Raw genomic sequence first — 13,470 nt, 5'->3', positions numbered from 1 at the left:
AATATCTTTTAATCTAATTGAAATTGGCTGAAAGCAAAGTGGCTGCAGTACAGAGGGATAACGCTTCAAAATGTTCTGCTGATGTGCAGAAAATACATCACGTCGAGGCTGTCAGTGAATGAAATCCTTTCAAAGTATATGAGCAGTATGAGTGTGAGTTGTCTCTTTTGTGGTAAGAAGTGAGGACAGGGTGCGAAGGGTTAACTAGGCTAAGACAAAGACATGGGCAGAAACTATTGTGTCAAGTGGAGGGCCTCTGGAGCAGATGGGGCCTTAGGGCTCTCTCTCTCTCTTTCTCTTCCTCAGCCTCTCTCTCTCTCTTTAATACTAAGCTCAAATCAATGACAACTGGCTGACAAGCGAAGACATTTTACACAGGAGTAAATGAGCCCACATGCATTAATCATAAATGCACAACACACATGGTTCTCTGCAGGATGGTGATGCAAATACGGCACAATACCGTTGGTGTGACTCAGAGCAACAGAAACAAACAAGCCTCCATCGTTTCTTCACAGAGCTCGTCTCTGCAGCCTCTCAAACACTTGTGATCCGTCTTCCTTGACCTCTCAACCTTTGTGTTTCTTCCTTCCTTTCCCTCTCATCATCATCTTCACTCACTCCTCTGCTCTTTTCCAACTTCAAACGGCAGCTGTAGCTTGGTGTTTTTTTTTTTTTTCATTTCACATCTCAGCACATTAGCTTTGGAAAAAAAAAGACCCTCTTCTTGATGAATAAGGGAGAATCTTCGTCAAACGTGAAAAGTTTGTGACTTTAGAACAATCAAAATTCTGATGATAACAAGAGAGTTGTTGTTTGACACGTCAGTCTGACTCATGACACAAAGGAAACAATACTTTTCTTTGTATTTGCAACTGACACATCATGCAGCCGTCGAGTCAGTTAAGACACTTATCAGGTACATGGTCAGTCGGAACTACAAGCAAATGTTTCAGCAACGTGTTGAGGTATTTTCATAGTCAAGACAACACAAGGCCATCAATCATTAAAACTAACTCACATATCTCTGCATGATCTGGTGTCTCTCATGCGGGTCATCCAGCATGTTGACTGACAGGTCAGAGATGGAAACAGCTGCCGATGCGGTGAGTGTAACAAGCAGCACCAGCACACCTTCACCTTCCTCCAGAGGCAGGTCCAGCTTGTGTGTGTGTTCTTTACTGAGAAGCGACAGGTCGATGGTACATCTAAAGTGGACACACACAAACTCACAAGTGAAATGGAGATACAGAAGGAGACTGTTGCGCATTGATCGCTACATTTTTGACACACAGTTTCTCCAGGGTTTATTTGATACCTGATTAATGACCTTGCCAGAGAGAGATCTTACAGTTTCTGCTGCACTAAGACGTATCAATATCAACAGTCTGATAACATTATACACACAGTAAGAGTTATGTGTGTGGGATAGCAGTAACCGCAGACAACTTAGCCAAAGCTAACACAATTAAAATCTTACAGTGGGCACTGGAGGGCATCATCGTGCAGCAGAATTGATTTTCAGGCACTCCTTTAATATATCTCCAGTTATTATCAAGGCTGGCCAATAGTAATTATTGAACTGGGGTCAAAGAGTTCAAAGAAAAAGCTTCCTCAAGTGCCTCCATTCTGATGAAAAATTCTCCTTTTGCCACATCAAATAGAGCAGTTTTTTCAGGTTAATATTTGCACAAGAATGCTATGCCCATGGCAATTGAATAGCAGATAAAGCTGAGAACACCAACACAAGGACATTACAGTTTTGATTGGAAGTATTGGAATATTTTCAGATGCTTAACGACATAAACACATATCATCTTTGTAAGCTACACCTGCCCTCCCATACAATCTGACAGAAGCCTGAGATAGCTTCAGATAAAGAAGGACCAATAGGGACTTTTGTACCTTCCCATGAAGTCGTCCTTCTTGCCAGCGTCTTTGTCCCAGACTGTGATGTCCACGTAGCCCCCCTGCTCTTCATACAGGTGGAAGTCAAACTGCTCTCTCCACTGCGGGTTCAGCGTTTTGGGAATAGTCTGAATGAACGACAGAGGGAGATACATTGTTAATGAGGCATTAGAGGCATAAAACTGTGCATAAACATACTTGTATCTTGATAAAGATAATGTAACAATGATATTTCAGAGGCTTTGTGCATAAAAAAAACGATAAATTCTTAATAAAAAAAGGTAATTAGGAAAACTTTATTTTATAACTAAAATCAAAAAAGATAAGTATATTTGAAAGCAAATATGTAAGTGATTCAAAGTTTAAAGGCTACTTTTTAAAGGTGAAGGCGACATACTTTTCTGATGAAAGTAAAAACGTCTTTCAGACTGACCCAGCTCAGGAGCATTTTAGATTAAACTTCGAATGACTAAGTACGTAAAGTAGAAGACATATTGATGGTTAAAGCTGCGGTTGGTAGTCACAGAGTAAACATCTGTTCAGAGAGAGGGACTTCAAAGTCAACACTATCCCTCCCAACCAGATTTCCTCTTAGCCCCCAACACAGATCGGCGAGTGCAGTCACGATAGTGCCAGAATCATAACCAATCCGAGGACGTAGTAGGGGCCGCTCCTTAACCAATCAGGACAGAATGTTGGAGATTAGCTATGATTGGTCCGTCATAACGGGAACGAGGGGAATAATAACATTGCTTGATACATAGGCATTGGAAAACGCAGAGGTTTTCTCAACAGTCTCAAATTACTCCACTTACTGATGAGAACCAATGGATATTATGACCTTTTCTCCAAACCCAGCAGACAAAAAAGTAACGTTTTTTACACCATTCCTAACAACAGAAGCTTTAATAGGATAAAGAAAAGTCATAGAAAAGATACTCTCTGAGTGGGCAAAACAGTCCAGTGGAAGGTGTTTGCCTTTGGTCTTTTGAACAACACAAGTAAGCCTACCTTCTTGTCACTGTATAACTAAAAAGAGCACATCTCAAAAGTTCCACTTGGTGTTACGTTATGAAAAAAATAATAAAACCTTACCATCAAAATAGTTATTTCTCAGTTTGATCAGATAGCTTCATATTGTCGGAGCTATATGCAAGTAACAGTCTAATTAAGATATATTTAGATATACTCCAACAGTAGTGTGTTCACCTTGCTCTTGTACTTCTGGTGGCCCATCCTGAATTTGGCGTAAGGGTCGCTGAGGCCATTGTTGTCCATTGGCTGGAGGTTACGACCTTCTATCAGACTGATGCTGACTATCCCTCGCCACAGCTGGGCTTTTCTGTGCACATCTGACAGACGCATACTCTGATACTGCAGCAGGCAAACACACACACACACACACACACACACACAGACACACACACACACACACACACACACGTACATTTATCCATACAAAGGAATGTATACAAACACACAGAAAATAAACACAAACATACACACACACACACACACACATACGCATAAATTAACCCCAGGAAAAAGGAATGGTTTGTGTATACTTGGTCACCAGGAAAATAACAAATACATGAAGACAACAGAGAGAGGAGCAGGCAAAACACACAAGATAACACTTAAACACAAATGAGAAAATTCAACTGAATCTGTCCCTAAAGTTTGAGCTACACCCTGACAAACCATGACATCACTACAGTTCAACATTAAACAAGTATCCAGAGAGTCTGTCAGCACAACTTAGAAACCCTGAACAGTCTCTGGAAAATGAAAATATATACTGTGACAAATTCAAATATTGCTCAACATAAGAATATATTGCTGGACACTTTTTCAGATTATTTTTATGAATGATGATACTGAAGTTTCTCCTATCCAAATCAGGTAGACTAGCAAAATGCTGCTGCAGTGCACCTCTGAACATTTCTGATTCCTTCTGGCCGTACAGTGAGCTGACAGAGCTGCAAATTCAGATTGATGATTTTTCATATTTTTTGTCAGTTTTTTTTTTCCCCCAAACAGTTTTCCCAGCACTTACAGGGCTATTTAACCTCTCTTTGAATCATATCAGTATCCATCACTAAAACAAAGAGCAGGGTATTTATTTGTCAAACAAACACAGCCCCCTTTCTTTCTGCCTCTGCCTCTCCCTCTCCTCCTTCCTCGTTAGGCAGAATTTATTAGCATAGCTTTTGTTTTGCGGGTGAATTTCATTAAACTCTGAACAAACCCTGCCTCGTGAGCGCAGGCCCTTTGATCTGGAGACGGAGCCTCTTAATTTCCATTCTCCAGACATTAAACAATGCGAATGGCTCCCTGCAATATAGCCAACCTCACATACAGCAACTCCCAACTCCCACTTCTTTCAATTCTCCTGTTCACTTGCCGCTAACACACTTTATGGTAATGATGAGAGGTCGCTCTCACGTCCTACTCAAGTATAATCCTAATTGTTTTCTTGTTTTGTTGCTGCATACTTCTTGTTACAGAAAACCATGGGCTATTGCAATTGGGAATTCACATCTTCTCTGCCAGAGCACAGCAGGAGAGGGATCATGCACAAAGATGTTTGGAGGCTGAAAATCTCACAAGAGATACTTACATTCAGTTTAGGAATTAATACACCCTTGCACATGGTTCAACTTTTGTCAGTTGTTATGAAGAAAATAATGTTTGAAGTGCCAAAATAAGTATTTTGCCTGGTAGTTACGTTAGAGAGACCTGGATTTTATAAGCCTGTGACTCATAATTATCATCTCAAACTACTTCTTGAGTATTTTGCATCTTGAGCTGTGAGTTCAACATTCATAGATGCTTCATTAAAAAGAAGTGGTTGTGTAAAAATAACCGTGTACTGTCTGCAGTCAAGCACAGAAGCAGGGAAGCACTCAGGAGCAGTGCCTTTTTTGGAGGAGAAGCAGCACAGAAGCTAGTTAGTCAGTGTTTGAGTTAATTCCCGAGTCACAGGCGGGGTGTCCCAGTTTGAAGGCTTCAAAGACTCGATGTGGGGAAGCACGATACAGCAGGACGTCTGCCCACCTGCGACCAAGCTCAATTCAAATGTAGATCTGTGGGTGGAGCAAACTTTTTTCTAGTGAGAGAAACACTCAGCACCTCTAGGTGCTGTTTAGAAGAATGACTAAAAGTAAAACTAAGTCTCTAGATTTAGGTTGTTTTCTCTTTAACAAAACAAGAAAGAAAGCAAAGTATCTTGTAACACATGAAGAACAAAACTGCAAGCTAAACCAGCTGTGTTTGCAAAAATTGTTTCTAATACAATTGTTGCTTACAATTGTTTGGCTGAAATGAAAGATATGTGCTCAGTGCATGCACAGAGAAGAGGAAGCAAAATTTAGATCAACATGCTTTCTGCTCAACCTGACAGCCAGCAAGCATCACAAAACATGAACCCAACAGTGTCTCGTGTGTTGCAAGATGGGAACTCAAATAACACTGAAAATTACCATTTGATGTAAAGGGGTTTAAGAGCATCCTATAATCATTCCATACAGTAAAAAAACAAACAAAACAGAAGTATTTTACTGTTAATTGGCTGCACAGGACTCCTCTAAAACCCCTGTTAACAAATCAACTGCTTCATTTTCTCTCACAAAAGCTGCAATACATCATGCAGATCAAAGGTGGAAGAAGCAACAACAAACCATCATAATTAAGGCCCAACCAGTAAATAAACTCAGTATAATCTAAAGATTAAAAAGGCCAAAGTTTGACAAAGCTTAACTATATTTTTAGAGGATTACACAGTGAATGGCTTCAGTGTTTCAAAATGAAAACACTGAAGAGGTTTCAAAAAGAGATAGTGAAATTAAAAAGCACTTGTAACAGTGTTAGTAATGGTAGTGAATGACTTCCACCCTTGGCATATATTTACTGTATATGATTTAGACTTGCCCTCGTACAAGTGCATACAGTTCAGCTTTGAGCTTAGTCGCATTTACAACCCAAAAAAAGTGCTGACATCAGTTATGGTGATGTAAGTAGCGGGTGTTATATTGCAGCTTGTGGAAAAAATGAGCCAGTGATGATGGGAACTGATAAAGAAAGAAAAAAACTGCTAATATCACTGTGGGAGGAAGAAAAGAAGGGTGAGGGCCAGGAAGACTCCATCCATGTACCAGGACACAAGTGAAGAGTGCAGGAGAGGTGAGGTGCAGTGCGGTTACAGTACAGTCGGAAGTTTGTGGGTGAGGGGGTTACATGCTGTTTTAGTTTACCTTACTAGATCGTTTCCAGTTCCTTCTCAAAAGCATGGTCTGTAAATGAGACAAAGCTGTTACAGAGCGCCCCCCACTGTCCCCCTCCCTTGGCATTGCAGGGTCAGAGGTTAGAGGTCATTGGGGTGTATGAAATTTATATGTTAGCCCTGGCCTGGTGCAGGGAAGAGGAGGGGGTTAGATGAAGAGAGGGGGGTCATCTGTCAATCATGCAAGTTAAATCAGCAAGAAGTGTGGAAGAAGCGCTCTTACTTGTTATGTGTTGTTATGAAGTGTTTGCATAAGCAGACATGCCAGCAGACATTTAAACGCACACACGTGTAAAAGTTTATATGTCAAGAAGCTGCCTTTAAAACTGTAAAACCACCTTTTTACAAACTGTGGACAGATAACTGCCACCTTGCTTGTAATGCATGTTTTAAACTCTTATTTCTCAGACCTATTCTAAACATTAACAATCAGACGGTATAAAGATGCTTCCTTATGTGCAAAAACAGTTAATGCTGCGCGATTACAAAATGGATTCATTCAAAAGTAGATTTAAGTTGTGCATCTCCCCTTACCCTTTCATACCAGCAGGTGGCAACAGAGAGAGAGACATCTAGAATGTACTAGTATAACCTTGTACTCGTTTTCTTCACAGTTGGAGCAATCCAAAAATGATGCTTAACCTAAATAGAGTTTATTTGTTCTGTCAAATGTGGACTCTCTGAACTACAGCACTAAAGAAGTAGCAGAATTAAGACATCAGATCAAAAGGAATAAAATATTTCCCTCATGACTCTCTGCCTTGTTCTGGATCGAGCATGCAGGGGTCCAATTAACCAAACAAATAATTGAACAGAAATAAATGCAACACTGAAGCATCGAGCACGTCCGCAGAGGCCCGAGCCAACATAATTAGTGAAGAGAATCTACTGCTCTTTGAACATGGAACTTTTCCACTGAACATATTAATTACACTTGTGTTTATGCATATGTATTTGCTGAGTTGAAGAGTTTCCAGTTGCTGAGGCTGACTGAAGCCAACACATTCTGGTTCAACACAGCATGTAGGGCTTGTGATGTACAAAAAAAAACAGCTCACTGAACTGGAGTAACACTGCTGCTGAACTTTGATGATGAAAATTATATAAGTTTTGCACTGATTTGCAATTATTCTTAACTCTTTCATACTAAGCTATAGGTTATAAGGCCTATCTCTTTTCTCATATTTGCTAGCATATAACAGATGATGTAATGAGGGGCGAGAGATATTTAAAGGGATATCTGTTCAGAAAAGAGGAGGGAATATTTAGTGTGCAGGGAGATATAAATCAATGTGCTTTCATGTAGTTTTCTTACAGCATCCCTTATGTCCTCCTTTGGTGACAGCGTGACAGCAAGGTCCAGGGTGCCCAGGTTGTGTTCAGGGTACTGAGGGTCCTTTAGGTCCAGTGTAACATCCAGGGTCCTCCAGGAAAAAACAGTCAACATGTTTACATAAAAAAATTGGTTGTTGCATCAACAGTTCAAGTCTGGCTCAACACATGTAGATTAAGGCAAACAGCTGCCCAAGACACTGACTGCTTTATTCTGCTTCCCTCTTCTGTCCCTTCAAGCTTCTCTTCTGCCTCAGTTCAGTGAGTCACAGAAACAACATGTGGTCATCTTTGCAAACCATGTTAAATGATGCATAGAGATAGTAGCAGAAAAAACAAGGCTGGCTATTACTCATGTATTGACAGGGGCACAGTAGACCTGCTCCTGACTATTCTACAAATTAAAAGTCAATGTCAATTCCTTAATCAGAATGGTCCCCTGAGATGACAGCTTTTAACCAGCAAGCAATCATGCAGTTGTTGACATGCCTTTAATAACTTGAGTTTGTCTCAGGCACAGTACATTTTGTGGCAGTTCAGTGTTTCATCATTGAGACTAATCTGGTTCTGTTAAGCAGCCATTATACAGTGCTGATCAAAATTTTAAGACCAGTTGAAAAATTGCAAGAATTTACATTTTGCACTGTTGGATCTTCAGAAGGTTCTAAATAGAGTTTCAAAACTGAAAAAGAAGAAATGGGAGGGAGACAAAAAAATTGAGTACAATTAAACTGAAATAGGCTGTTCATCAGCAGATCAAAAGTTTAGAAATGATTAACAAGATGTTTTTGATCTGCTGATGAACAGCCTATTTCAGTTTAATTGTTGTTTGTAATAAGTTGCTTACTCAATTTTTTTTGTCTCCCTCCCATTTCTTCTTTTTGCCTTTTGAAACTCTACTTAGCACCTTCTAAAGATCCAACAGTGCAAAATGTAAATTCTTGCAATTTTTCAAGTGGTCTTAAAATTTTGATCAGAACTATATATATAAGAAAGAGGGCTCATTTGACATAATCCATTAGAGATATATTGAAATACTTTCAAGCAGAATTTTTGGCACTGCAGAGGCACAGGTGTAACATTTAATGACTGAAATCTATGAAGCTGCTTTGGATTCAGGGTGTATGTTGGCTCACTATGTCATTTATGGGATACTTGCATGGATACAGTTGTTCTTTTTGAAAACACCTGTCCTTCATCTACTGTTGTAGGACCTAAATATCCTCTTTAAAAAGGCTGCATCTATTCACTCTCGATTTTCACTTGACAGAAAATAACCTCTATATTCTTGGTAAATAACTTCCTCTTCATAAAATTCTTCACACTGTCAAAACTTAATAGAGCCCGGTTATGCTTAATTGGCTTTAGGGTTAGATGTACCAAAGGCTACCTCTAGAGGGAGACAACAGACTATATTTAGTGACTATAGGAAGACAGATTATTTAAGAAGACTGTGTGGCAGGAATGTGTGTGATAAAGGAGAGGACTTCATAACACTTAATATCATAATATCTGGCATCCGCCAGAGAGCTTTCTGTTTTGATGCCCCTAAACAATGGAACTCTTTGCCTATAGAAATAAAAATCGTGAGCTCTCTGGATGTTTTTAAAAATAAACTTAAGACTTACCTTTTTATTCTAGTTTTTAATTTGGATTATTATTTTTAGCCCTGGACGGCATTATTATTATGATTATTATGATTACTATTATTATTATCATTATTATTATTATTATTATTATTTTAATCATTGCTTTAACATTCATTTATCTTATTTAATTATCTATTTATCTATTTTATTCCCTCTATTCATCTGATCTTGTCAACGCTACCTTGTTTTTAACTTTTCTTTCCATTATTACTTATTTTATTAATTTTACTCTGTTTTATCTTATTTGCAAGTATTTTATCTATAATAATGCCTTTTTTTAATTTTACCATTGCTGTTGTTTTCTGTCTCTGTGTTATTTTGTGAAGCACTTGGGCCTACATGTTTATATGTATGAAAGGTGCTATATAAATAAAGTTGAGTTGAGTTAAGTTGAGTTAATATAATGACTCTTTGTACATGAGCACCTCCTAACGTCCTCCTTACTAAGGCAATGCTGATACAGCTACCAATACAGTAATTAAAAGAAAGACAGTATAGTAAAATGAGGATGTTGACAGTGTTAAAAAGCAGAAGGGAAGGAAGAAATAAAGTAGAGGAAAGAAGTTATAAAAAAGAGAAAACAAAGAGACCTCTGATGCTCCAGTGACTCCAGATGGAGGTATGCCGAGCCCATGAAATCATCCTGAAGTCCAAAGTCATAGTCAAAAACCTACAAGAGGACATTAAACAGCTGCCATAAACAAAGGACCCTTCACAGCACAATGCAATTTTCAACAGTTTGCAAAATTATTTTCCATCATACCTGGCATATGGCAAAAGCCTGCACTATGAGTTCAGCTCCACAAGGAAATAACAGTCACTCAACATAAAAATCATATTAAAACAGCATGACATTTGCAGACAAGGACTTATCTCCTTTACCTTCACATACAGCGGGTCCCTCAGGGATTCCACCAGAAGGCTGACTCTCTCGTCCCACACCGGGTTGAGGTTCTTATGAATGGTCTTGCTCCTAAACACCTCTTTCCCTGCAATCTTAAACTTTACATATGGGTCACTGGTTCCTACAGAGAAAAAAGCAAACACAGAGAAACACGGTTTAATAAATGGATCAAACAGATGAAATACCACCATGTCATCTGTTTGATGACATGTCACTGGTCGAATGATGGAATTTGCATTTAGAAAAGGGGAAATATAGATAGTGATGGTGGCACCCGAAAAATTTTATTGTACCTCATCTGTTTGTAATTAAGTAATATATAAGACAAACTTTAAAGCAAAGCACAGAGACATTTTCCTTGAAGTTGAATGAGTCATGCATTTAAAACCGCACCATGACTACATCTGAACAATGTAGAAAGAATTCACAGATTGCATGACTTTTAATTGTAACTTCTTCTAAAACATTTCTACATGCCTTTAAAGGCCTAAAGAGAACGCCAAGTGTGCCAAATGACTCATTTTACCATGGGTCGTATACAGTGGTGGACAAAGTACACAGCTTCATTACTTAAGTCAAAGTATAGATCCTCCATGTCAAATATTACTCCAATACAAGTAAAAGTTGCTCTGTCAGATTATTACTTGAGTTAAAGTAAGGCAAGGCAAGGCAAGGCAGCTTTATTTGTATAGCGCATTTCATACACGAGGGCAACTCAATGTGCTTTACATTAACACATTAAAAGCATTGGAGACATTCAGACAAGCATAAAAGAACATAATTAAAATGACAAATATGATAAAACAGAAAAGAAAAGGAAAATTAGAAATATATTAAAAATTACATTAAAATTTTAATTTAAAGTGGGTTAAAATAATCTAAGATAGGAAGGCAGAGGTAAATAAAAAAGTCTTAATCTTTGATTTAAAAGAGGTGAGAGTTTGAGCAGCCCTACAGCTTTCAGGGAGCTTGTTCCAGATATGTGGAGCATAATGACTAAACGCTGCTTCACCATGTTTCGTTCTGACTCTAGGAACTGAAAGCAGACCAGTACCTGATGACCTCAGAAGTCGAGGTGGTTCATAAAGTAGTAGCAGATCAGCAATGTATTTTGGGCCTAAACCATTCAGTGCTTTATAAACCATCAGCAGGATTTTAAAGTCTATTCTCTGACAGACAGGAAGCCAGTGTAGAGATCTAAGAACTGGAGTGATGTGGTCTACTTTGTTGGTCCTTGTTAGGACTCGAGCAGCAGCATTCTGTATGAGCTGCAGCCGTCTGATGGACTTTTTAGGGAGTCCTGTAAAGACCCCGTTACAGTAGTCTAGTCTGCTAAAGATAAATGCATGGACGAGTTTTTCTGCATCCTGCTGAGACATAAGTCCTTTAATCCTTGATATATTCTTAAGGTGATAGTAGGCTGACTTTGTAATTGTCTTAATGTGGCTGCTGAAATTAAGGTCTGAGTCTATGACTACACCAAGGTTTCTGGCTTGGTTTGAACATTTCATCATTGCAGATTGGAGCTGAGCAGTAACCTTTAACCTTTCTTCCTTGGCTCCAAAAACATTCATTTCAGTTTTTTCTTTGTTTAACTGAAGAAAGTTCTGGCTCGTCCAGTCATTGATTTGTTCAATGCATTTACTCAGTGTTTGTATGGGACTATAATCCCCTGGTGATATGGTGATGTAAATGTGTGTGTCATCTGCATAGCTATGGTATTTTATTTGGTTGTTTCTTATTATCTGACCTAAGGGGAGCATGTAGATGTTGAATAGTAGAGGCCCCAGAATGGATCCTTGAGGTACTCCACATACGATTTTCATCCGCTCAGATGTGTATTTACCTATAGACACAAAATAGTCCCGGTCATTTAAATAGGACTTAAGCCAATTTAGTACTGCACCAGAGATTCCCACCCAGTTTTCAAGTCTGTCCAGTAGTATCTTGTGGTCAACTGTGTCAAAAGCAGCACTGAGATCAAGTGATACCAAAACTGAGATTTTGCCATTGTCTGTGTTTAAATGAATATCATTGAGGACCTTGACTAGAGCGGTCTCTGTGCTGTGATGTGATCGGAATCCTGATTGGAAGACATCAAAACAGTCATTTATCATTAGATAATTGTTCAGTTGTTGAAAAACAGCTTTTTCAATAATTTTACTTAAAAAAGGGAGGTTTGATATCGGCCTATAGTTGTTCATTTCTGATGCATCTAAATTGTTCTTCTTCAGGAGGGGTTTAATTACTGCTGTTTTCATGGCCTGGGGGAAGACACCTGTACGAAGAGACATGTTGACAATTTGAAGCAGATCTGAGGTCATGCAGTCTGAAACCTTTTTGAAAAATGGTGATGGTAGAATGTCAAGGCAGCAGGATGAGGATTTCAAATGCTGTATTATATCTTGTAGGTTTTTGTAATTTATTGGATTAAATTGTGTCATAGTGATTGAGTTGTTTTTTGGTGGACACACAGATAACACATTCCCAGTACCTCGTACAGTAGTGCTGACTGCTTGTCTGATTTTCTGAATTTTGGCAGTGAAGAAGAATGCAAATTCATTGCAGGCCTTGGTAGATAAGTGTTCAGAGGCCACTGGCACAGGGGGGTTTGTTAGCCTGTCGACTGTAGCAAACAGGGCGCGTGCATTATCTTTGTTTTTGGAGATAATGTCTGAGAAGAAGGTCTGCCTTGACTTTTTCAGTTCTAGATTAAACATGTGAAGTCTTTCTTTATAAATGTCATAATGAACCTGAAGCTTTGTTTTACGCCACCTGCGCTCAGCTTTTCGACATTCCTTTTTTTCATGTTTGACCTGCATGGTATTCCTCCAAGGCGATTTTTTCTTATTGGAGACCAATAAAGTACTTGCTTTTAAAAATACTCAAGTATTCAAAGTACTTTTTAAAATATCTCAAAACGTTGTATTTTCACAAAGCATGAGTGCAGTCAAGACTACATAGGAGTACATTCTGTGACATCATGTTTATTTAGAAACCATTACTTAAAATCTCCAAAAACTATACCTTGGAATAAAAACAGAAACTAAGTTACTCCAAGCACAGACAACTTAGTTTGAAATGTTCATCTGGAATGAAACAAATGTTACGTAGCTCAACACACTTTCTCAGGTTGGAACACAAACACAAACACATTTTACTGTCTTAGGATCAGATTTCAGAAAAGAGAAGGAAATTCATGAGCTGATTTCAAAGCAAAAGTAGTGAGTAACTAGAGCACTGATTGAAATGTAGTGGAGTAAAAAGTACAATAATTGTCTTCTGAATGTAGTGGAGTAAAAGTAATAAGTTCCCCAAAAAAAGAATACTCAAGTAAAGTACAGATACTCAAAAAATGTACTTAAGTACTGTACTCAAGTAAATTTACTTTGTTA

General features: G+C 38.6%; 1 protein-coding gene across 1 annotated transcript in view; it reads right to left on the bottom strand.

Moving 5' to 3' along the window:
• mctp1a (multiple C2 domains, transmembrane 1a) overlaps positions 1 to 13,470 on the bottom strand; it is a 92,383-nt gene that overhangs the window by 61,208 nt on the left and 17,705 nt on the right. The window contains exons 3-9 of the mRNA XM_034691312.1: positions 10,054 to 10,196; positions 9,762 to 9,841; positions 7,506 to 7,614; positions 6,162 to 6,200; positions 3,118 to 3,282; positions 1,906 to 2,036; positions 1,022 to 1,208 (exon numbers count right to left, since the gene is read on the bottom strand). Of these exons, the coding sequence (XP_034547203.1) occupies positions 1,022 to 1,208; positions 1,906 to 2,036; positions 3,118 to 3,282; positions 6,162 to 6,200; positions 7,506 to 7,614; positions 9,762 to 9,841; positions 10,054 to 10,196 (854 nt within the window). The remainder of the gene's footprint in view (positions 1 to 1,021; positions 1,209 to 1,905; positions 2,037 to 3,117; positions 3,283 to 6,161; positions 6,201 to 7,505; positions 7,615 to 9,761; positions 9,842 to 10,053; positions 10,197 to 13,470) is intronic.

The sequence above is a fragment of the Notolabrus celidotus genome, chromosome 9, assembly GCF_009762535.1.
Source record: "Notolabrus celidotus isolate fNotCel1 chromosome 9, fNotCel1.pri, whole genome shotgun sequence".
Classification (NCBI taxonomy): Eukaryota; Metazoa; Chordata; class Actinopteri; order Labriformes; family Labridae; genus Notolabrus; species Notolabrus celidotus.
This window is presented reverse-complemented; position numbering and strand designations above follow the sequence as displayed.